The sequence below is a fragment of the Crotalus tigris genome, unplaced genomic scaffold (genome assembly GCF_016545835.1).
Source record: "Crotalus tigris isolate CLP2741 ecotype Arizona unplaced genomic scaffold, ASM1654583v1 scf7180000020588.15403103151:6194809, whole genome shotgun sequence".
In the NCBI taxonomy this organism is placed as follows: Eukaryota; Metazoa; Chordata; class Lepidosauria; order Squamata; family Viperidae; genus Crotalus; species Crotalus tigris.
Window position 1 is genome coordinate 4,325,051 of NW_024098092.1, and position 23,804 is coordinate 4,348,854.

Consider the following 23,804-nt stretch of genomic DNA (forward strand, 5'->3'; position numbering starts at 1 on the left):
AATTACTGACGTTTTCTTTGCCCAGATGGATTTTGGGCATTAATCGTTTCTCGGTGTGTTTATGTCTCTCTCTCTCTCTCTCTCTCTGTATGTGTGTGTGTGTGTGTGTGTGTGTTGGTTATTTTAGCATTAACTTTTGTTTACTGCCTTCTGAGCTAATTTGACTGAATTGATTGGTAATGATTGTGGTTTTTGTAGCTGTTGGGTACAAACAGCAGTCTCAGGAAAGGGGCATAAGCCTTGTGAGTGGATGGATGGATGGATGGATGGATGTATTGTCCGGTAATTTTAGCATTCACACTTGGTAAATGGGCTCTGAATTCATTTTAATCTGTAATTATAATACTTTGCTTGTTATGCACCACGGAGGAGGAGGAGAAGGAGAAATAATAACAATAACAATAATAATAATAATTTTTAGCATTTATATTTGTCTACTGGAGTCTGAGCTGATTTTACTGATCTCTAATTACAATGGTTTCATTGTTTGATATATACCATTGCTGTCAAAGGAGGAAACATCTGTCTGTCTGTCTGTCTGTCTGTCCACCCAACCTACCTACCTACCTACCTACCTACCTACCTACCTACCTACCTACCTACCTACCTACCTATTTCAATCTCTCTCTCTCTCTCTCTCTCTCTATCTGTCTATCTATTTTTCATTCATTCATTCATCCAATCAGTGTCCAGCAACATGAAATACAGGCGGTCCTCCATCTTACAACAGTTCAGTTAGTGACGCTTCAAAGTTACAACGGCAATGACAAAAAGGGGTCTCGGGACTGTTGTTCACATTTACGATCATTGCAGCATCCCCAGGATCACGTTGTAAGTTGTAAAAATTGTGAAGTTGTGAACTGGGCCAAAGCTCCCTTAACAAATGTTCTCGCTTAGCGACGGAAAGGTAGGCCCCCTCAATGGTGTCCGTAAGTTGAGGACAAGCCTGCATGGAACTGTGTCCGTTTTGGAGACCGGTTTCCCCGATTCCACCAGCGGGAAACATCGGCTGCGTTTGCCTCTCTTTTAAGCCGATTAAGAAAACTCACATTAAATCTCTGGCTTCAACACCACACCACACAAAGGGCAAGAAAGCGCCGCTTTTCTTGGCAAAGCGGTCGAGGTGGGGGTCTTTAAAAGGGGTCTTTCAGCCCCCCCCCCTTCCTGGGGTTGCTATTCCAAGTTGGTCTTACTCGGAAGTAAACGGGACCGAATCCAAGGTGGGTTGTTGCCAGCAAGATCTGCGAGAGGGAATCCCGGCCTCCCTTCCATTATGGGTCAGTGCTGATTGCTGTTTATGGGCGCTTTGAAAAAAATGGGGAGAGGGGGAGCAGGAACCAGCCCCTGACATTTCCAATCAGGCTAATTCACCTGAAAGAGACCCATGCCCGGCTTTATTTATTTTAAAATATTTCGCGGAGGTAACCCGATCCACCCCATCTCTACATCTTGTTTACAAGGGCGGCCTTGGTGACAACATCTGTCCCGTGTAACTTATAAAGTGTTCCCTTTCTTTTTCTTTTCTTTCCTTTTTTTTTTTTTTGGAAAAAATAAAAAAAAATACACAGCACACGGGGGAAAGGGATTAGTCTGGCTTTTATGCACACGCATACACACACACACACACGTATTTTGCCCTCATAGGGTTCGGTCAAGGAAATACCTAGAGAGATACAGTATATAGAACATAGAATAGAGCTGGAAGGGACCTTGGAGGTCTTCTAGTCCAGCCCCCTGCTCAAGCAGGAGACCCTGGACCATTTCAATCAATCAATCAGTCAATCAGAATACAGCTGGAAGGGCTGCACCTTTAAAATTGCTACTATCCCTTTTCTTCCTTCCTTCCTTCCTTCCTTCCTTCCTTCCTTCCTTCCTTCCTTCCTTCCTTCCTTTCTCTTTCTTTCTTTCTTTTCTTCCCTTTCTCTCTCTCTCTCTTTCTCTCTCACACACACACACTCTCTCTCTCTCTCTCTCTTTCTTTCTTTCAGCACCTTGGCGCTGCCTGTCAAAACATTTTTAGCAGTTGTTCTGCCTCTCTTGGCGGCGGGAGGAGAGGTGCCCCCAAAGCCTGTGGTATGAGGTGCACTAATCTTTAAAAAGGTTAATTTATTCATAGAGATTTTGACAGAGATGTATGGGCCAGCCGGCACGCCTGGCATATCTTCCCGAGGGGAAGAGCGAATACAGGCTGCGCTCCTGAGCTCCTGAGATGCAGAGAGAGAGAGAGAGAGAAAGAGAGAGAGAGAGAGAGACCTCAAAAGAGGCCCAAACTGAATTAACTCCAAAGGGTGGGTGAAAAGGGAAAAAATGGAGGCGGGGGGGGGGGAGGAATGGCTGGGCCAGCTTCCGCTTCACTTTCTGCAAACTACGGATTGCAGAATTTGGAGGGAACAAAACTGGCTTTCTGATCTAATCCAAAATGGGAAGGGGCCCCGGGATCAAGGTAGCCCAGAAGAACGGTGGCAGGAATTGGCTACGCCTAGTCTAGTGAAAAGAAGGAATAGGGGGGACGTGATAGCAGGGTTCCAATATTTGAGGGGCTGCCCCAAAGAAGGAGGAGGATCCACCTATTCTCCAAAGCCCCTGAAGGCAGGACAAGAAGCAACGGATGGAAACGGATCAAGGAGGGAAGCAACCTAGAACTAAGGAGAAATGTCCTGACAGTGAGGACAATTAATCAGTGGGACTGCTTGCCACCAGAAGTTGTGGGTGCTCCATCGCTGGAGGTTTTTAAGAAGAAACTGGACAACCTGTTCGAGCAGAGGGTTGGACTAGAAGACCTCCAAGGTCCCTTCCGTTATTCTGTTAACTATCCATGTGGAGGACAATCAAGGAAACTATCCTCCCCCTCCTCCTCCTCCTCCTCCCATTTATCTCCATCTGGCTTTTCATACTTTGGACTGAAGCATTTCAGCTTGTCTCCAAAAACACTTTTTAAATCTAAAACTAAGTACCTCTTGTCCAAACTCCTCCCCACCCACCCATGCCCAGTGCAGGAAGTTCCCAAATAATTTCTTAATAGGCATTTTCATTGAATTACACCATCTCCATTTCCTTCCTGTTTCTTTCTATTTTCTCCTCTTGAGTCTCCGTTTCACCAGGAGCAGATCAAGACGAGGTCAGTCTTCTCCCATCTTGGTTCTGCTAGAGGTAGAGAAGCTAAATTGATTTTTTCCAGGAGTTGAGTAAAGGAATGTTTTGATTTTTCCTCCCTCCCTTTCTCTTTCTCCCCCTCCCCTCTCTCTCTGTCTCTGTCAAAAAGAAATCCACTCATGTTGGAAGAATTAGCCAAGCTCCTTGTCCAACAAGCTCTCCATTGAAAATGCATTATTTCTTCAAGTCCAGCACTAACCGAGACTCGGTCGTATATTATCACAAACTTTCCTGGGTAAAAAAGATCCCTTGGTCTTTCATGAAGGATAATTTGATTTCAGCTACCTGTGAGTGGTGCTGAAAACCTGCTAACATGATATAAAATATGTGGTTTTGAATTAAGATGGCTACCTTTTTTTTTTTTTTTTAGGACAGATGCTAGGTTTTTTGTGACCCACGTGGCAACCTGCCTTTTTTGATCTTGGAACTTAGCTAATATAGGGGAGTGAATATCTCTTTTGATTCATTTTTTTGTCCAAAAGTAAGAATATAGAGATTTGTCAGTGCCTCCATAAATGAGACTTAAAAAACAAACAAACCTTGAAGCAAAGAGAAACAGATGCACCCATCTTTCTGGGATACAACTTTTGAAAGCAGTGCCCTGTTTGTTTTTCCCTCTAATTTTTGTGATTTTTTTTTTTTGCCCCACTGCCAGGAATATTGGCAAAATTCCCACCCATGAAAATAGGATTATGACCTTAAAGAAGGACGTCCAGTTAAGCTTTACTGGGGATCAACAAGCTTTCATTCTTCCCAGTTTTACAGTTCTGTTGCTGTTCAGACTTAACGAAACAATAAACAAATAAAAACCAAAGTTTTTGAATCAGTGCAACGGAGAATGGAGAATTTCAGTCAACTTGCGTGATGATTGAAAAAGGGCCGTGTTTTTAACAATAGCAAAGCATTGCTGAGTTTGAAAGTTTTTAATCTTAGATTTTTAAGGCTTAGCTATCCTGCTGTGAAATCCCAGAGTTTTCCTATAATTCAGTCCTAAAATCAAGGGAGTTGTGGGAACGGGCTTCCGTTTTTCTGCCTCATTCGTGTTAGCCGTATCAAGGTTGCTGTGGGAGCAGGCTTCCGTTTTCCTACCGCATTCTTGGTACCCATAGCAAGGAAATTGTGGGAAAAGGCTTCCGTTTTTCTCCCTCATTCTTGGTACCCTTATCAAGGGAGTTGTGGGAACAGGCTTCCGTTTTTCTATCTTATTCTTAGGAGGTGAGAGAAACGCAGGATGGTTTTTCAGTTCAAAAAGCTACTTTTCTTACGCCTGGATGCAGGAGTCAAAAATCAGAGTTTCTTTCCTTGTAACCCTTTTGGCCAGCAGGTGGCGTGCGAAACCTACTTTACCAAAACGCCCTGGGAATCCTGCTTTTTATTGCGTTTTTTTTTTCTACCACCTTCCCCAGTTCTCCTGTCTCTTGCTAATACGCCCAAGCTGGTCACATCTGGAAATGTTTGATTTGATATAGTGTCGTTTTACATTGCAGAAATGAGCGTAAGCGGTTTTTCAACCCACCAAGTGAGAAATCTGATCTGAGTTTTACTACCAGTCCTTTAAATAAAAAACAGAGTGCTTTATTAAACCATTATCTATCTAAGGATGTATGGAGAGAGTTAGGAAAACCCCAGGATCTTAATCAATACTGAAATAACACTTAGCTCTCTACCGTCTTGAGTTTTAACCATATATTTTGTGCCCGTTAAAGAGAAAAGAGAGGGAGGCAAGTAGGGAGGGAGAGGATTAAGAATGCCTGACAATTTTGTTTTTAAGCAAACTGACACTTCCTAGATTAATAATTCAATTAGAACACTTTTTTTTTTGGATTCTGCTAAATTTTAGAGTAAGAGCTTTTGGCTCAGAAGTGCATGCTTGGGTAAAAAAAATCCATCTCAAATGCCTGCATTAAAAAAAAAGAAAGAAATGGAAAAACTTTTATTTCTTTTCAGAGGAATTAGATAAAAGAAAGTCGTGAATTTAGGCGGATGTAGAAACAGGATGGAACCCAAAATAAAAATCCTATAAAACTATGGCGGATTAATTTGCCTTTGAACTAATTAGTTCACTGGCTGGAATATTCTTTATTTGGATAGTGTTCCAGCTTCAAAAAATTCACCTCGGTGACCAAGCAAAGCATTTTGTCTGGTAGAAACAGAAACAAGTTTTCCCCATTGCTTTTCTTTGTAAAACCATGATTACTTTACTTTAATGCTAAGTGATTCCTTTCAAAGAACGTATTCAGAAGCCATGTGTTTTCTAAGCAAATGAGAATTGCAAAGGAAAAGAAAGAGAGAAAGAGAAAGAAAAGCGGAAGGAAGGATAAAGCAAATGAAAAATAAGAAAGGGAAGGATATTAGGCACAGTGCTGAAGCAATTATTCACCTAAATATATACAGGTAAGCATATCTGTATATATATACTTGGCTGGAGCTTGAATTCCTGAAGAATAGATTTGCTGGGAAAAAATACTATATATTATTTTCCTTCCTTCCTTCCTTCCTTCCTTCCTTCCTTCCTTCCTTCCTTCCTTCCTTCCTTCCTTCCTTCCTTCCTTCCTTCCTTCCTTCCTTCCACTTTATCTGATTAGCAGAACAAAATTTTGTCCAGTCTAACAGGGCATAAACTCAGCACGGATAACAAGAAAAACTCCTGGATAAAAACTATCAGGACACGAGTCCATTCTAAAATGTTGTTTCCGATTTTCTAAATGGTCATCTGGTTCCCATATATATCCAGCTGTGCACCGAGAACATTCTCAAGAGAGGTTAATCCATTCCAGGAGACTGTTCCCTCTACCTGTTATTGTTCAATTATTTTATTAGAGAAATGGGTCGAAGTTGTTTGGACTAGGTGGCTGTTTGAAAAGGTGGAAGGTTAGGCCAGGAGACAAGCTTCTGCAGTGAGATAATCACCTTTAATGAGGTTGAAACAAACTTGAGAAGAAGATGGGCATCTCTTTCCACGTGGCTTTTATTTCAACTCATCCCCGCCTGCACTGCTCCGAAGATAAAGCTGAATCTTAATTCAGAGTCCTCTTGTTCTCTCTTTTCCTCTCCCCCCTTCAAAGAAAGGATGGATGGATGTCGACTAGAGGTAATCTCCTTCACCGGCAAATTTATTACTTTAAAAGAGTCGTACTCAAAGCAGCCTTCTTTTCATTGGACCCAAAATATTCCTTTTGGTCAATTACGGCCAAAGGAAGGGAGGAAGGGGGGTAGTAATCAGAATAACAGAGTTGGAAGGGACCTTGGAGGTCTTCTAGTCCAGCCCCCTGCTCAAGCAAGACAATCTATACCATTCCAGACAATGAGGGAGCACCCACAACTTCTTTGAGAGGAAGCCACTAAATTTCGTTTTTAACGTGTGCCATTGTGCCCACAGGAAAAAAGTGACAATAAAGGTTATCTAATCTAATCATTCTGAAGGCAGGCAGTTCCTTCCTTCCATCCATCCATCCATCCATCCATCCATGCGTCCATCCATCCATCCATCCATCCATCCATCCATCCATCCATCCCTCTGTCTATCTTCTGGTCATGAATCTTATCTATCTCAGAATCATACAAACTTAGGGCTGGATGGGACCTTGGAGGTCTTCTAGTCCAGCCCATTGCTCAAGCAGGTGACACCCCCCCACACACGCACCATTCCAGACAAAGGGTTGTCCACTGTCTTCTCAAAAGCCTCCAGGGAGGCAGCACCCACAACTTCTGAAGTTATCCTTCCGCAAGGAAAGAGAGGAGCTTAAAAAGAAGCATGAAATCGGTTCTAAATAAGATGGTTGCCCCCGAGCCCCCCCAAAGGATGGCTTGCATGAAATGGCTTCGTGCATGTGTGTCTGTCTGTCTGTCTGTCTGTGTGTTTGTGTGCCTTTTAATATCAGCTGGAAGATCTAGACTCTGCCCGGCTTCACTGCCATGAGCTTATGATCCCCATTGTTGGGAGGTGATTTTTACGCCTCTTGCCTTACTGGAATCCCAGATGCCCCCCCCCCTGTCCTTCCATCCCTGCGCCCCCACGGAGACCCGGTGATTTAATATTACTGTTCCTTTAACAGCCGCATCCCCGGACTGGCAAGGCCGAGGCTGTCTCCTGTGTCCCAGTCCTTGGGAAAATCCATTACCGCACTGCCATTAATCTGTAGTCCTTTGCCTCGGGCAATTTCTGACTCTTGCATTTAATGGCCCTCTGATTTCCAGTGCCCTCGAGACAGGCCAGTTTTTGATCAGCTTTGTTTAATTATCAAAATATTTGATGCAGAAAATTATCATGTTCTGGGGGTAGGGGGGGTGGAGAAAGGGTCCCGCGCCCTTCCCCGGGGTCACGTTCCTCCTGTCCCTGCACCCTGAGTGACATTGAGGTCTTTCATGCGCCCAGCTTCACCTGAGAAGCGATAACATTAGGAGGCCCTGGAAAGCCCTGGAGAGCCACAGGTAAGGAGCGTGCCACAACTTCACAATCACACCGCTGGGACGGGGTGTGCAGCGTCACTGCAGCCAGACAAAGCCGGGGAGCTGGCTCTCCTTTCACGTTGCGTGTTTTAGAAGATCGTTGCAGATCTGTTCAGTCCACACAATCACCTTTTACAGCTGTTTGCATTGTGATTTTTATCTCTTTGGGTTGATTTTATTCTGTTTATTTCCTAGGATCTCATGTGTATTAGTAGACTTGGTTTTAATCGTTTTATTTCTTTTCTATGATTAACAGGTTGTTATCGGTGTGCATTTATGTTAGTTTTTGTTTTAGGAGTCCATTCGGTTCTTTTTCTACGATTGCGTTTTATATGCGTTCATATTAGATGGATGTTATTGTATTTTACGTCGTTTCATATGCTAGGTGTTTCGTGCGGTCAGTTTTTAACCTTTCGTTTTATTTTTATGATTATATTTTTATCCCGCTTTTTATTTAGAGAGAGAGAGAGAGGGAGAGGGAGGGAGATTTTAGTCAACACAGCAAATAGACCTAATACTCTTGCCAACATTTTTCCTTAATTTTATTTAACAAATTTAATAAAATGTATGTCCTGTCAGCCCCTTGAGTTTCTTTCCCCCTTGGCCTGACTCCACAGACTAATAATTTGTGACATGAATAACCCCAGCAACAGCGATGACATTTTATTAACCTCCACCCTCTTATCCAAGGAATGCAAATACCAAATTCAGTGTCAGACAACGCTTGTCGAGCACTTTTGTTCCTTGTTTTTGTGTTTAGAAGCACATCTTCATTGTGATCACAGCCTTTCCTCCACTAGAGAACAATAGAGTAACAGAGCTGGCAGGATCCTTATAGGTCATCTAGTCCAGCCCCCTGCTCAAGCAGGAGACCCTATAGTACCATTACAGACAAATGGCTGTCCAGTCTCTTCTTGAAAACCTTCCAGTGATGGAGCCCCCACAACTGCTGGAGGATGATTAATTGTTCTCAGTGATAGGAAATTTCTCAGGTTGGTTCCTTTCTAGGAAGGAAAGCGACCAAGGGAGGGAGGGAGGGAGGGAGGGAGGGAGGAAAGAAGGAAGGAAGGAAGGAAGGAAGGAAGGAAGGAAGGAAGGAAGGAAGGAAGGAAGGAAGGAAGGAAGGAAGGGAGTATAGAATAACAGAGATGAAAAGGGACCTTGGATATCTTCTCGTTCAACTAGGACAGGGGTTCTCAACCTTGGCAACTTTAAGACTTGTGGACTTCAACTCCCAGAAGTCCACAAGTCTTAAAGTTGCCAAGGTTGAGAGGAGGAGGAGGAGGAGGAGGAGAAACGAGTGGTCCTTGGTGCTCTCTGAACTTGTTTGTTTTCTCGCAGACATTTCATGACCCAACTAGGGAACATCATCAGTGCCAGAAGGGAGTGGAGTTTGCAGAGAGGAGGAGGAGGAGGAAGAGGAGGAGGAGGAGGAGGAGGAGGAGGAGGAGGAGCAGGAGGAGGAGAGCAGTCTGGTTTTAATAGTGCTATACTTGGCGCTAATGTTAAGACAGAAGCCAGCATTTTATCCACGCACCCTTCCATGGAGATAACCCAAGCAGATTCCATCAGGGAATCAAAACAGCAAATTAATTGGGGACCGTTGCCAGTTCAGCTTCCCTTTCTAACCCAAAAGAGGGCAGATTTAAGAACAGAAGACAGCCATCAATTTTTAAAACCCAGACATCCTGAGGAAGAAAACATCAGTAGCATCCTGGATTGACCTCAAAAAGAAGAAGAAGAAGAAGAAGAAGAAGAAGAAGAAGAAGAAGAAGAAGAAGAAGAAGAAGAAGAAGAAGAAGAAGAGAAGAAGGAGAAGGAGAAGGAGAAGGAGAAGGAGAAGGAGAAGAAGAAGAAGAAGAAGAAGAAGAAGAAGAAGAAGAAGAAGAAGAAGAAGAAGAAGAAGAAGAAGAAGAAGAAGGAAGGAAGGAAGGAAGGAAGGAAGGAGAAGGAAGGACAGGTGGGGGAAAAGACAACGGAGGCAGCACTGAGGCACAAAGAGCTTCCAGCTTTGCAAGCAGAATCCACCAACCGAAGTGTGTGTGTCTGTGTTTGTGTGTGCTCGCATGCATGAGCATCCATCCTCCTGGATTCTACGGCTGGGGCCTCGGGCGATAGTTTTCATATATATTTCTTAGCGGGCAAAAGTCAGGTCACTGCCAGCCTGTCAGAAGACCCATACCTTTTTTGCCTGACAGTTACAATTATTAGAGCCCCAGGGAACCTTTCTTCTGTCTGGCCCCCCACTGACCCAAACCAGAGACCCCCAAATGGGGCTTTCTAAACAACGAACATCAGCAAATACTTCTTCCCCCCCCCCGCCTCCCTTTCTTTCCTTCTACAACAGGCATTGCACACATCTGCAAACGCACAACTCCGGCCTGTGTGCCGTGATGGGAGAGACTTATCACGATGCACCGTCAAATCCTACTTTCCTTCCTTCCCTCATTCCCCTGCGCCCCCTCCTCATCCGAGATGAATTTTTTATGTTGCTATTTTCCTACCTCTTTGCTCTGGCGTTCAATAGTTGGGTGATAAACTGCGTGGCAGCCGGTTAAATGGAGCTCTGGATAAACTTCATAAATATCTAACGGCTGTCGGCCCTCTGCACCGCCTGGCTTCTTTGGGGTGCCAAAGCACGGGGAGGGGGTGTGTGTGAGATCTCCCAAGGAAGGATGGTCCATGCAATTTGGAGTTATCTGCCGAAACAGGGCCTAGAATGACCTTGGAGTAAGTGGGTGAGATGGGTAAGGGATGTTTGATCGGAGGTGAAGGAGCAAAGAGATCCGGTTAAGGACGTAATTCAGGAGAATAAATCAGATTACAGCTTTGAGAAATGTCCAGGGAAATGATGTTAGTCCGCCAGGCAGCAGACTAACAGAATAACAGAGTCGGGAGGGACCTTGGAGGTCATCTAGTCCAACCCCCTGCTCAGGCAGGAAGCCCTAGACCATTTCAGGCAAATGGTTGTCCAATCTCTTCTTTAAAAACCCCCCAGGGAAGACCCTAATGGCGCAAAATGAAAAGCGGAGCCTCAGAAAAACCAGTGCACTGATGAATTGGATGAGCACGGGGTGTCTTATTCCTCCCCCACCCACCCACCCACCCAGCCGTGGCCCCTCGAATTCACGAGTCGGGCTCTAGCGCCCTGGCCCAGCTCCTTTGACAGCTGCCATTCATCTCTTCCAAAAAACGTTGCCATCATTTTGCTACGGCCCCTGCTTGACGTACGGTTGTGTGTCACCAAGGGAAAAGGCATATTATCTCAATTAATGCTCCACAGCCATCTGATCGTATTCATGGACTTCAGCTCCATTACCATTTGCATGGTGACGAGTGCAAGAGTTATGGGTGCCTGGGCTTGGCTGCGGCTGAGATTCGCCCTCGGGCCTGCTTTTTTGACTTGTGACAACATCCCGTTTTTCTCTCCTCCCGGTCCCCATCTCTCCTCCTGCGGTGGTTGCTCCTGTTTTGATTTCTACTTAAAGTTTTATGGCCTGGTCCCCTTCAGGGAGCTATTATCGCATATGCTAATGAGAGCATGCATATTCGATGAGGCTTGTCAGGGAGGGAGACTGCTCCCACTTTAAGAGCCCCCACCAACTCATCTTCTGCAATTGCTGGGGATCTGTAATGGCCCCGGCCCATTGCTGGTCTCCCGGGATGAAGAAGCCAAGAATAGGTTCTCGCAGGGGGAAGTAGTTTAGGATCTGGGCTGGGAAGAGGAAGGGAAGGAAAGAGGAAAGGAAGAGGAAGGGAAGAGAAAAGGAAGAGGAAGGGAAGAAGGAAAGAGGGAGGGAAGAGAAGGAAGGAATAAAGAAAGGTATAGAAAGAAGGAGATGGAAGAGAAAGGAAGAGAAAAAAGAAGGAAGGGAAGGAGGAAGGAAGGAAGAAAGAAAGAAGGAAAGAAAGAAAGAGGGAGGGAGGAAGGAAGGAAGGGGAGGGAGGGAGGGAGAGAGAAAAGAAAGAGAAAGAAAAAAGAAAAAGAAAGAAAGAAAGAAAGAAAGAAAGAAAGAAAAAGAAAGAGGAATGATTAAATGAGAACTCCAAAATTAACTTTTTCAGTTAGGCTTTGCTAATGTTCCTTTTTCTCTTTGACATTTTGCAGCCAGAGATCCCTGTCAAATAACATTTTCTCTCCGCTTCTAGAGGGCCTGGAGATTAAAAGTTTCAAAATCTGGGTCCCTCACCTAAGAGATGTGGCATTAACAACCGACGCAGGGGACTGTGAAACCAGGCTAAGTGTGATTGACAGTGTTGATCGTCAACAAAATGTTGGAATTAATGAAGGGCACAGCTGCAGACCCCGCGATCAAGCCCGGCTTCCAAACTTTTCGTTTAAAACTGGACAACCTGCAATCCAGAATGTTTATTTTCTTTTTGCTCTGCTTTCCTTTAAAAAAAACCTGGGTTTGAAAAATCTAAAGAAAGAGCAGCCCTGTTCCTGTACAATGGCCGAATCGTGTTTCATTGGCTCTTGCAGCTTTAACAAACGCAGCCGACTGCAGTAAAGCCAGCAAACCAAGATTCGAACAAACCATTGCTTCGTGCCAGCGGCAGACCACCAAATGATCAATCGATGAATCCCAGCTAATGATCAAAATGTTGGCTTGCGTGAGGCAGTTTCGTGAACGCAAAGAAGAAAACCCACAGGCAAAAATTAAACCCTGCAGAAGAAATGTAAACGTTCTGAACACCATCAGCTCCGTTCATTTCGTTTCTTTTCAGGGTTTTTTTCTTCTTCTTTTCTTCTCCCTTCTTCTGAAGCCTCTCTAGTTATCGGTAACTTCTGCTGGAAGATGCTTGTCCCAGCCTGATAAAATCCAGTGACTTTGAAAGCAAAGTGAGCCTTAATTTTCTTTGACAGCTGTTCTCAAAACATGTGGGCGAAAGTCCAGCCCTAATGAAAAACACACGCGTATTCCAAACAAATTAAATACAATTAAGGACTCTTGAGCTATGGGTATCTATCACTCGGCCATGTTTTTGTAAAAATTACCACATTGACATCAAAGAAAAGGACCCCGGCTTAATTGTTTCATTAGGGCCCGATGCAACCAGCTTCGTAAATATGCGGTTGGCTGTCTCGATGGGAATTGTCCCAAAGACAGCTCTCCGGGGTAATTGGTACCACATTTCTCCCTGGGCAAGGGTCACGTGTTGGATGGATGAAAAAGTGGGCTTTGGGGGAAAGAGAGAGATGTTGGCCTCGCTCTTCCAAAATTAGCTGGAATCTTCCAAAGATGGCAGGCTTCAACGTGGGAAAGGAAGGAGAGTGAAGTTCATTGCAACATGCCTTGTGTTTTAGCAAGCTGGGGGAAAAACACGAGTTAGCCTCTTTGTAGCTGCGTAAATCTTTTCAGTAAAATAAAATTAGATATACAGGTAGTCCTGGACTTAGAACAATGATTTGGGAGAAGACTTTCCATTGATAAGCAAGACAGTTGTCGCACCTGTTAACCGAATAAGAGAATAACAGAGTTGGGAGGGACCTTGAGGTCTTCTAGTCCAGCCCCCTGCTTAAGCAGGAGACCCTAACCATTCCGGACAAATGGTTGTCCAATCTTTTCTTGAAAACATCCAGTGATGGAGCACCCACAACTTCTGGTGGCAAGTCGTTCCATGGATTAATTGTCAGGAAATTCCTCCTTAGTTCTAGGTTGCTTCTCTCCTTGATGAGCTTCCATCCGTTGCTTCTCGTCCTGCCTTCAGGCGCTTTGGAGAATAGCTTGACTCCCTCTTCTTTGGGGCAGCCCCTGAGATACTGGAAGACTGCTATCCTGTCACCCCTAGTCTGCAACTGTCATTAATATGAGCTAGTTGCCCAAGCATCGGAATTTTTATTGTGTTATCATGGGGGTGTTGCAATGGTCATAAGTGTGGGTCACTGCCACTGCACCTTCAAATGGTCACTAAATGAAATATTGTAAGTCAAGGACTGCCTATGCTTTGCTTCAAGCCTGCTGCGCTGATGAACTGTGCAAAATGTTCACTTCACAATCTTCAGATTTTAACTGAACCATCCACCCGAATGATTGATTTGCTGTGTTCAACTGAATCAGATCCCATCGGTTTGAGAATAGAATTTGACTTACAAGCTCACTTTCAACAACTCAACTTTCAAAAATCTGGACTGGGTTTGTGTCCCCCACTTTTATTTTCCCGGCATGCCTATGGTGGTCCAGTGGCTGTCCATTAATTGGAGAAGAACGCAAACAGCGCAAAATTTCCAAGGGTTGAAGCTGTGTGTTTACTACAGTTTATTACTAACTGCAATAAACGGCTGTAAATGTGTATTTACTGCTAACATTTATTGTTCAGCAAGATTTAGAAAGCCTAAATTTAAACTAGCGTAAAGATTTACAGATGCTTGGTGTCTGGAGTTGATTTTTTTTTTTACACCCCCTCTTTTTTTTTTTTCCTTTATTTTCGCATTGATGACATGGGCGAGCTCAAATAGGGGAGAAAAAAAAAGGTTTTATGACATTAGCTGGGCAAACATTGGTAGCCGTAGAGACGGATCAGATTTCAGCCTGTTTAGTTAGATTTGCTTAAGCGACTTCTGGGGACATCTAAGGATCTTTAGGCTAAGGAAAAGAGAAACATTTTTCTGTCTGTGTAAGAGAGAAAAATTCTCTCTTTCGTTTTCTTTGTAAATGACACGGTTTGCCAGCTTGACCAAAAGGCAAGCGGTACCTAAGATAGCCCACAATTTTGATTTCATACCTAAAGTTGCGAAAATAAATAGGAGTTCTCTTTTCAGAGGTGAAAAAAAAAAATCAGAAAAAGAGGTGTAATGTCTTTCTGGATGAATAAGGGAATCATGCCCCTTCTAACAGTTAACAGAGTTGGGAGGGATCTTGGAGGTCATCTAGTCCAACCCTCTTGCTTACACCGGAGACCTATACTATTTCTCACAAATGGATGTCCAGTCTCGCCTTCAAAGCCTCCAGTGATGGAGCACCAACAACTTTTGAAGGGAATTTATTCCACGAGTAGATTGTTTTCACTGTCAGGAAATTTCTCCTTCGTTCTCAGTTGCTTCTCTCCTTGATTAGTTTCCATCCATCCATTCTTGTTCTACCTTTGGAGAACAGGTTGTTTCCAACCCCCCCTTCTTTGTGTCAGCCCCTTAGATATTGGAAGACTGCTATCACCCCTTCTTTTCACCAAGTATACCCAGTTCCTGCAACTGTGCTTCCTATGTTAGGGGTAGGGACAACTATTTATCTGAAATGGTATAGGGCAGGGGTAGGCAACCTTGGCTCTTTTATGACTCGTGGACTTCAACTCCCAGAATTCCTGCTCAGGAATTCTGGGAGTTGAAGTCCACGAGTTATAAAAGAGCCAAGGTTGCCTACCCCTGGTATAGGGTTTCCAGTCTGAGCAGGGAGTTGGACTAGAAGACCTCCAAGATCCCTTCCAACTCTGCTCTTCTAAATTCTATACTCTGGTCTTCCCTTCTACTCCGCTGCTCACGGATTCAGCAACCTGAAATAGATGCTTGAGATATGTTAGCAGAATCACCACTAAGGTCTTCCTGGAAGAGCCATTAAAGGGATGGGACTCTCCCGGGGGCAGGGGGGGGGGGACACAAGAATGACTGACAGGCTGTCCACCAGCCCTGTCAGCTGTAATGGCCTGGAAACAGAAGAAGACCCACCAAGATGACAGTCAGGGTATCTCCAGCGGCCTAAGATTAAAATCCGACCACCCAGCTTGCTAGCATTCGTCTGACGTTGACTTTCTGCAGAATTCCAGCATCCCGTTTCTTCACTTTCCTCGTTTCTTCTCACGGTGCTTCAAACTTTTTTGGGGTGTGTGTGTATGTGTATGTGTAGTTTCTTGTTTCAAAATATCGGGGTGGTCCCCTCACCCCAATTCGGAACTAACTGCATTCTTCCATTTGAACGCACCCGGCCAAAGTTGGCTCTTAAACCAGACATCCCTTGATGGCATCCGTGGCTGTGGACTTTTCAGCTTGTGTGAACTTTGATGGCAGGAACTGGGTAGCCTGGAGAAAAGAAGGACTAAGTGGGGGACACGATAGCTGCATTCCAATATTTGAGGGGTGCCCCAAGGAGGAGGGGGTCAACTTACTTTCCAAAACACCAGAAGTCAAGACAAGAAAGAATGGATGGGAACTAATCAAGGAGAGAAGCAACTTCGAATTCCTAATAGTGAGGACAATCAGCCCAGTGGAACGACTTGCCACCAGAAGTTGTGGGTGCTCCATCCCTGGAGGTTTTTAAGAAGAGACTGGACAGCCACCTGTCTGACATGATCTAGGCCTAGGTCTCCTGCTTGAGCAGGGGACTGGACTAGAAGACCTCCAAAGGTCCCTTCCTGCTCTATTCTATACTTTCGTCAGGCTGAATGGCAGCAGGGGAACACTTTTTTCAGCATTCAGGCAAAATGGCGCTGAATATCCTGGATATCCGAGCGGAAAAAGGCTTTGTTACCGGTTGTTTTCTGCGGATCAAGTTTTGTTGAGGCACAATATTTATATCTAACACTTTATTAAAGGCAAACATTCCCCTGAGGTAATATCATACCAGGAAAAGGCCTCTTAGCTTTTCACCATAGTGTTCCCTTTGCTTTTTTTTTTATTCTACCAGGTTTTTTTAAAAAAATAAAAATAAAATAATATTCTTTCCCATTAGCTTCTGATACGCCCATAATTATCTTCGCAAAGGCTAATCCTTCTGCCAGGTAGGGAAACCGTGGCACAGGAGTCTTCAAATAATCATTATTTATAGTAGCTACCTCTTTCCAACCATGAGCTGTGGTTATTTATAAATTGTGGAATGAAAAGCTGGATTGCTGCTTTCTCAAGTATAATCCATTAAGACGCTTCTAGGTTTGTGTCTGATCGGACCGGGGTAATTATGCTCTGGAGTGTTGAGTGACAACTAAGCAGGGGTTTTTTTGAAATACACACACACACATGCACACATAGAAACCAGGTAGATTCCCCACTAGACACTATTAGCAGCAAAATCTGAATTAAGAGGAGGGACTTGTTGGGGAACAGTTATTGAAGGGAGCGCAAGAGATATTTCAAATTAAATTAAGAATGGGCATATTTACCCAACTTTTCTGCCTTGAGAAGCAGAAGTTGGATTATGAAGTTGAAGGAGACAAAGACTACGGATGCTTTTCAACTTGGGTGTCGGGGAGATGCCTGAGGAGACATGGACACCCAAGGAAGCACACAAATGGATCCTGGAACAAATCAACTCGGGTTTTATCTCCACAGCAGAAAAGGCCAGGCTTGGCTTATTGTACCAGGGACACACGGTGTGAAGATGTGTCTCCTTGGAGAAGTTTATAACGCTGGAAACAGTGAAAGGAAAGAGAAGAGGACGGCCAGCAGCAAGCTGGATGGGCTCAGTTATACCAGTGATCAGGTTATGGATAGATCATGGTGAAGAAAATCAATCAGCGTAGCCTGTAAGAGTTGAACCAATCTGAGGGCACATATTCAACCTCCACAAAAGAAGATCAAAAGTCCATTCCAACTTTTCCCCCCCCCCCATCCTGAAGGAGAAAGTGTGAAGACAACTTGGTGCAGGAAATGTTCTCCCAAAATTTTGGCAAAGTCGCTAACTTGAGTTTAGACACACACACACACACACACACACACACACACACCTTGGATGATGTTGTTCTAGGCCAGTGGTTCTCAACCTGTGGGTCGGGACCCCATTTGGGGTCGAATGACCATTTCACGGGGGTCGCCAAACCATGCTGTCCGCCATTTTTTTCCCTTTTCCCTAGCTGTCCTACTCCCTCTTATTGGTGGCCACACCCACTTGGGGGTCACCACAACATGGGGAACTGTATTATGGGGTCACGGCATTAGAAAGGTTGAGAACCACTGTTCTAGGCCCAACAGAAAGGCATACTATTATCACTACTGTAGTAAAAAATATTTGTAAAGGGCCCAGTTGGGTACCACTTTTGTTTAACAGGGAAGAACTTGGTTAGCACTTGGATAAAGAAGCAAATTGCAAACACTTCTATGTTAGAGAAAGAGAGAGGGAGAGAGAGAGAGACAGAGGCAGAGAGATAGACAGACATGATTGATAGATGATAGATAGATGATAGATAGATAGATAGATAGATAGATAGATAGATAGATAGATAGATAGATAGATAGATAGATAGATAGATATGGATGGAAAGAAAGGAAGAAAGAAAGAAAACCGAAGGATAAAAATGCATACATTTGTAGTACTTACAAGCCAGTTTGAGCTATTAGTTAACTGGGTGGCCCTATAAACTAAATAAACTGATCCCTAAAGAGAAACCAAACGTATGTACTTCTCAAGCTGATACACAATGGGAGAAACCTAAAACCTGTGCTTCATTTCAAAAGCATCTCCTGCACATCATCTCGTGTTTTTTGTGCAAGTGTTCTTTGCAGACCTGCAAGGCCACTGCAGGAAGCGTGACCCGCAAAGTTTTCTAAAGCCTCTGATTTCCGAGTGGAAATCTTTGAATTTCATTGCGTGGCTGATGCACCGATTTTTATTTTTTTTATTTTTTCACGCCTGCTAGTTTGAAGTTTGCTGGCTCAGCAATGCTCCCATCGTGGTTCCCTCTTGGCCTTTCTCTCACGGTGCAAGCTTCACTCGAGACACCAACACTTCTGAGAGTGCCTCCCACACACCTAAACACATCCCAGTTGCAAAACTGCAAGCAAAGCACTTTGCGGAAGGTGCAGCCTGGGGTAAAAACCTCAAGAGCCCAGAAAGAAAGCATCATCCTTCCATGCGTGAATTAATCGAACCACACAGCCTTGAATAATTCTCCTGGCTTCACCGAAAAAGCAAGGCTGAAACATTTGCAAATTTGCAGACAGGCAGCTGCCCTCTTTAGAGGTTGGACACCCCCCCCCCAGCCCACCCACCCACCCACACCTTTCCTGAAAAAAAAATATTTCCCCTCCTTCCTTTATGGACCGGCATAAATCTTTTAAATTATAAATCGATAAATAGTTAATTCCACAATAAGAATCCTCTACATATTTCATGAGTTGTATGCAGAAGCTGCATTTTGGTTAGCTAATGGCACGAGGGTGGGGGGCGGTTGGGGGGGTGGGTGAGAAGAAAAAAAAATGGGGTGGGTGGGAGAAAAACTTTGGGTCCAAACTGAAAAATGATGGGTTTTGATCTCAAGACTGTCGAAAGGAAAAACGCAAAGGGATTTTTAGAAAAAAAAGAGTGAAGGAGAGAAGCGACTTCATAGATGATGATGATGATGATGCTTGATGATGATAACAACAACAACAATAATAATAATGTTGGAAGGGACCTTGGAGGACATCTAGTCCAACCCCCTGCTCAGGCAGGAAACCCTATACCATTTCGGACAAATGGCTGTCCAGTCTCTTCTTAAAAGCTTCCAGTATCGGAGCATTCATAGCTTCTGGAGGCAGGCTGTTCCACTGGTTAATTGTTCTCACTGTCAGGAAATTTCTCCTTTGTTCTAGGTTGCTTCTCTCCTTGATTAGAGAAGCAACCTGGAATTAAGGAGAAATTTCCTGACAATGAGAACAATTAATCAGTGGAACGACTTGCCTCCAGAAATTGTGCATGCTCCATCACTGGAAGGTTTTTAAGCAGAGATTGGCCAGCCATTTGTCTGAAATGGTATAGGGCTTCCTGCCTAAGCAGGGGGTTGGACTAGATGACCTCCAAGGTCCCTTCCAACTCTGGTATCATGTTATTCTTGTTTTGTAGTTAAATTATTTCTAGCTAGCCCACCACATGCAGCTGTCATTTCTGTCCCTTCTTTCTATGGGCAGGATGTTCCTGGTTACCAGGATCAGCCTAAGTATCCTCCCTTGTTTTCCCTGGCTTTTGAAAGCAGGCTAGAATTAGATTAACATTCAGTCCTCACCTCTTCCTGGTCTCCTGTGTGAGCTCAGGGCCATCGCGCACCCCCTCCCTCCCTCCTTCCCCCCTGCTAGCCATCCGATGACAGATATTGTAACGATGACAGTAGATTAATATCTCTTTAATCAGCCCAAATGAGCATGACACGAGGGTGACAGTTCAATTTCCCGATAACAGATTGTGGCTATCAAAAAGGCAGGCCTTTCAGCCGTCCCGGTGATGGGGTGTGTGTGTTTGTGTGTGTGTTTTTTATGATGATGATGGTGATCATTACGACGCTTGGCAGAGATAATAGGGCACTCGGAGGGACCGACAAACACTTATTAAATAAATCTTGTAACACATCGGCGTTACTCACCCACCTGTCCAGGCGGCTCGGCGAATTAAATGCTGGGTTGACAAAACGAAGCTGTTGCCGATTGTCTCTCGGCTGGAGGAAGCGGGCGCTGGACGTTCGAAGCTTGGAAAGGAAGCCGAAAAGGACCAGAAGCTGCCCCTCTCCTCTCTGAAAATAAAAACATGTAGTCCTCGAATTACAACAGTTCATTTAGTGACGGTTCAAACAACATCATTTGGAAAAAGCCCCTTAGGGCCATTTTTCATACTTGACAACCGTGGCAGCATCCTCACGGTGACAGTGAATCAGAATCAGAATAGAGCTGGAAGGGACCTTAGAGGTCTTCTAGTCCAGCCCCCTGCTCAAGCAGGAGACCCTAAACCATTTCAATCAATCAATTAATCAATCAATCAGAATAGAGCTGGAAGGGACCTTGAAGGTCGTCTAGCCCAACCCCCCCCCCCGCTTAAGCAGGAGACCCTAGACCATTTCAGACAGGGGGCTGTCCAGTCTCTTCTTAAAAGCCTCCAGTGATGGATCTCCCACAACTTCTGGTGGCAAGCTGTTCCACTGGTTAAGTGTCCTCACCATTAGGAAGTTTCTCCTTAATTCCAGGTTGCGTCTCTCCTTGATTAGCTTCCATCCATTGTTTCTTGTGCTGCCTTCAGGTGACCCCCCTCCTCTTCTTTGGGGGAGCCCCTCAAATGCTGGCAGATTGCTATCACATCCCCCTCGGTCCTTCTTTTTTTTTAATATTCTCCAAAATACTTCATTCTCTGGGACTGCTGACTTTCTACAAAAAAACCCACCATCTTAGCTCTTCTGCTCCATATATGCTTCTATCGGGGCTTCCTTATAAAAAAGATGGGTTTAATTTTTTTGAGAAGGGGCTCCATTCTCAGCTGCTGGTCTCTTGGTAGAGCCCGGACCGTCTCTGGCCCCCATTTATTTTAGCTATGGGGGGGGGGGGAGAAAAGAGGCGAAGGCCCTTCGCTTCATGGTGTGGGCTGCTCGGCCGCCATTTTGAGCGTCCATCTTTCCAGTTTCGGCCAGGTCCAGCTGGGCTCTGCAGCTGCACAAAATGGCGGGAGAAATCTTTTCCTGTGGTCATTCTTGCAGCCAGGAGCTGAGGGAGAAGAGGGAGGGGAAAAAAAAAAGCCCTGTCAGGATAACATTCAGTTGTTTCTATTTGTTGTTGTTGTTGTTGTTGTTGTTGTTGTCTTGGCAGAAATCAATCCTGCCTCAGTGACCACTCTTCAGACTGTGGACTACACTTCCCAGCATGCCACAGTGAACTTCATTTCCTCAGTCTCGGGGCTTCTCTTTCCAGAATGCCTCAGTGGACTTTCCAAGATGCCTCAGTCTCTCGGCTTCTCTTCCCAGAATGCCTCAGTGAATAGTCCTTCCCAGGATGCCTCAGCCTCTGAGCTTCTCTTCCCAGAATGCCTCACTCTCTAGGTTTCCCTTCCCAGTATGCCTCAGTGGACTTTCCTTCCCAGAATGCCTCACTCTCTGGGCTTTCCTTCCCAGAATGCCCCTGGCCATTGGCTTCTCTTCCCAGGGATCCCACTGATTGCTTCCTTTTTGCTGAAACAATATTTGGAGCAGATCCCGCTCTCCCAATTTCGCCAGGGTTGAAAATCCTTTTATTTCCCTACTACCCCCTCCGTAACACACTTGCTGTCACTGAACCAAATCCTATCTTATTATTCCAACTGACTCGTATTTATGACGGTCACAGTGTCCCGGAGCTCATGTGTTTTCCTTCTGCCAAGCAAAGTCAGTGGGGAACTTTTTTTTCCCCATTTTTATTTTATTTTTTAAAAAACGCCTTGTCAGCTCGGTTTGTCCACAAAACTCTCTACACAACTCCGTGCCTTCTCTGGCTGAAACAAGCCATTACATTGGGTGATTTGTTCTCCTTTATTCCCACTCTTATCTTCCGTCTCCAGCCCACGGTGGTGTGTGTTAAATATGCACATACATTCAGAAGCAGGCTCTAACCCATCCAGAAGACCCGATTTATTATTTAGAACGACACGATTTCCCCCTTTCTGGCTTAGTTTAAAAAGAAAAAAGCTTACCCTTTTATTTGCAGGGGTTTTTTTCCCCCTTCCTGGCCAAGCCATTTCCATTAGCTTTCTCGTTAAAGTTTTACAAAGGTGTTTTTAGTTGTGATTTTCAAAAGTAGTGTTAAATCAGGTGGCAGGAGAGAGAAAAAAAAAAAAAGGCTGCTCTGGGCACCAGACCCGGCTACCTGTTGCATCGAAAGCCGAAACGTGTTTATTAAACTGCTCCTGAGGCTTATAAAGCTGCATCAGACCGTTTCAAATTCAGCCCAGCCAAACCCCAGATTTCTCTCCTGCTGCTTCCCAAAATTTCAAGACTGCTGCCAGAAACTGCATGCAAAATATCTCTTCTTCCCAGTGTATATATGGGCAGTCCTCAACTTACGACTGATTACTTAGCAATGGGGGGTACTTATGACCCAGATTCATAGTTCTGACGGTCACCCCCCTCTGCAATCATCTGCAGACAGGTGAAAAAAAATCATTTTAGATTTTAGTTCAGTTGACCCCCCCACTGAAACGAAACCAAGGAAGGTTTCCTCTTGGCCACGCCCACTCATTGATCCAAGACTCTGCCTACATCATCATCATCATCAAGTTGGAAGGGACCTTGGAAGTCATCTAGTCCAACCCCCTGCTCAGGCAGGAAACCCCACATCATTTCAGACAAATGGCTGTCCAGTTCTCTTCTTAAAAGCTTCCCATGTTGGAGCATTCACGGCTTCTGGAGGCAGGTTGTTCCACTGATTAATTGTTCTCACTGTCAGGAAATTTCTCCTTAGTTCTAAGGTGGCTTCTCTCTTTGGTGTGTACTTTTTGGAAGTCAACCTCCCCCCCCCCAATATGCTGGAAACCATTTGCAGATGGGCCGCTTATTCCCATCATCTCTGCACCCTGTTTTTGCTTCGCTGCAAAAATGAAATTATGCAGATGAATTTTTCCTAAGGACTAGGGGTTAACTAAGTTAACTCAAAGTATGCCTTCTTCCCTCCGTGTCCTTGCAACGAGGAACAGGAGGGGTAACGTGACACCCTCCGTGTTCCCGTCTGCGAAGGCTTGGGTCCCACTTCTCTAAACAAAGTCTAAACATGTTATGGTTGACTTCCATCCATTAGATGGTGACTTCCAAGGTCTGGTATATCTCACATTCGACAAGAATTTCTGGCAGGGCCGAGAGCTTGTTTGCTTCAAAGCTTCTGAAGATTCAGCTGGACTTGCACTTTAATCAACCTTGCGAGGAAAGGATTGTTGTCAGGTCACTCCAAGAACTGAACTGAGATGGCCCAAGAATTTCTTCTAAAGAGGAATCAGGTTTAGAGAGGCTTTCCTATAGAAAAGGCGAGAGGGAATGATAGCCAGATGTGCTGAAATCTCTGGACATGCCTAGTGTTGCTGCTGGAGGGTCAGAGCCAAAAATACAGAATAACAAAGTTGGAAGGGACCTTAGAGGTCTTCTAGTCCAACTCCCTGCTCAACCAGGAGACCCTATACCCAATGGTTGTCCAATCATTTCTTAAAAACCTCCAGTGATGGAGCACCCATAACTTCTGGAGGGAAGTTTGATAGTTCTCACTGTCAGGAAATGTCCGTATTTCCAGGTTGATTCCCTCTTTGGTGAGTTTCCATCCGTTACTTCTTGTCCTGCTGTCAGGTACTTTGGAGAAGAGGTGGACCCCCCCCCTCTTCTTTGGGGCAGCCCCTCAAATATTGGAAGACTGCTATTAGGTCACTCTTACTCCTTCTCGCTAGTTGGAGGAACTGACTCAGAATAAGTCAGGTTCAATCCAAGGATCCAAGAGAATACCGACGGTATTCCGAGTAATTTTTCCAAAAGTCTTGTATTCAAAATATTTCTAAAGATGTTTTTGGGGATAGTATAGGAAGACGCCCAAG

At 44.6% G+C, this 23,804-nt stretch overlaps 1 protein-coding gene across 13 annotated transcripts in view; it reads right to left on the bottom strand.

Moving 5' to 3' along the window:
- The window catches only part of TTC34 (tetratricopeptide repeat domain 34), an 88,905-nt gene that overhangs the window by 27,402 nt on the left and 37,699 nt on the right, over positions 1 to 23,804 (bottom strand). For 10 of the 13 annotated variants that reach the window (XM_039367831.1, XM_039367828.1, XM_039367830.1 and 7 more), the window contains one exon: positions 19,868 to 20,010. Coding sequence is in view for 1 of the 13 variants with exons in the window: in XM_039367819.1 (XP_039223753.1) it covers positions 19,868 to 20,010; positions 20,431 to 20,433 (146 nt within the window). In the remaining 12 variants the exon portion in view is untranslated. Of the gene's footprint in view, positions 1 to 19,863; positions 20,011 to 20,430; positions 20,746 to 20,836; positions 20,969 to 23,804 lie in introns of those variants that run through there. The other 3 variants (XM_039367819.1, XM_039367821.1, XR_005559709.1) reach the window with 3 other exon arrangements.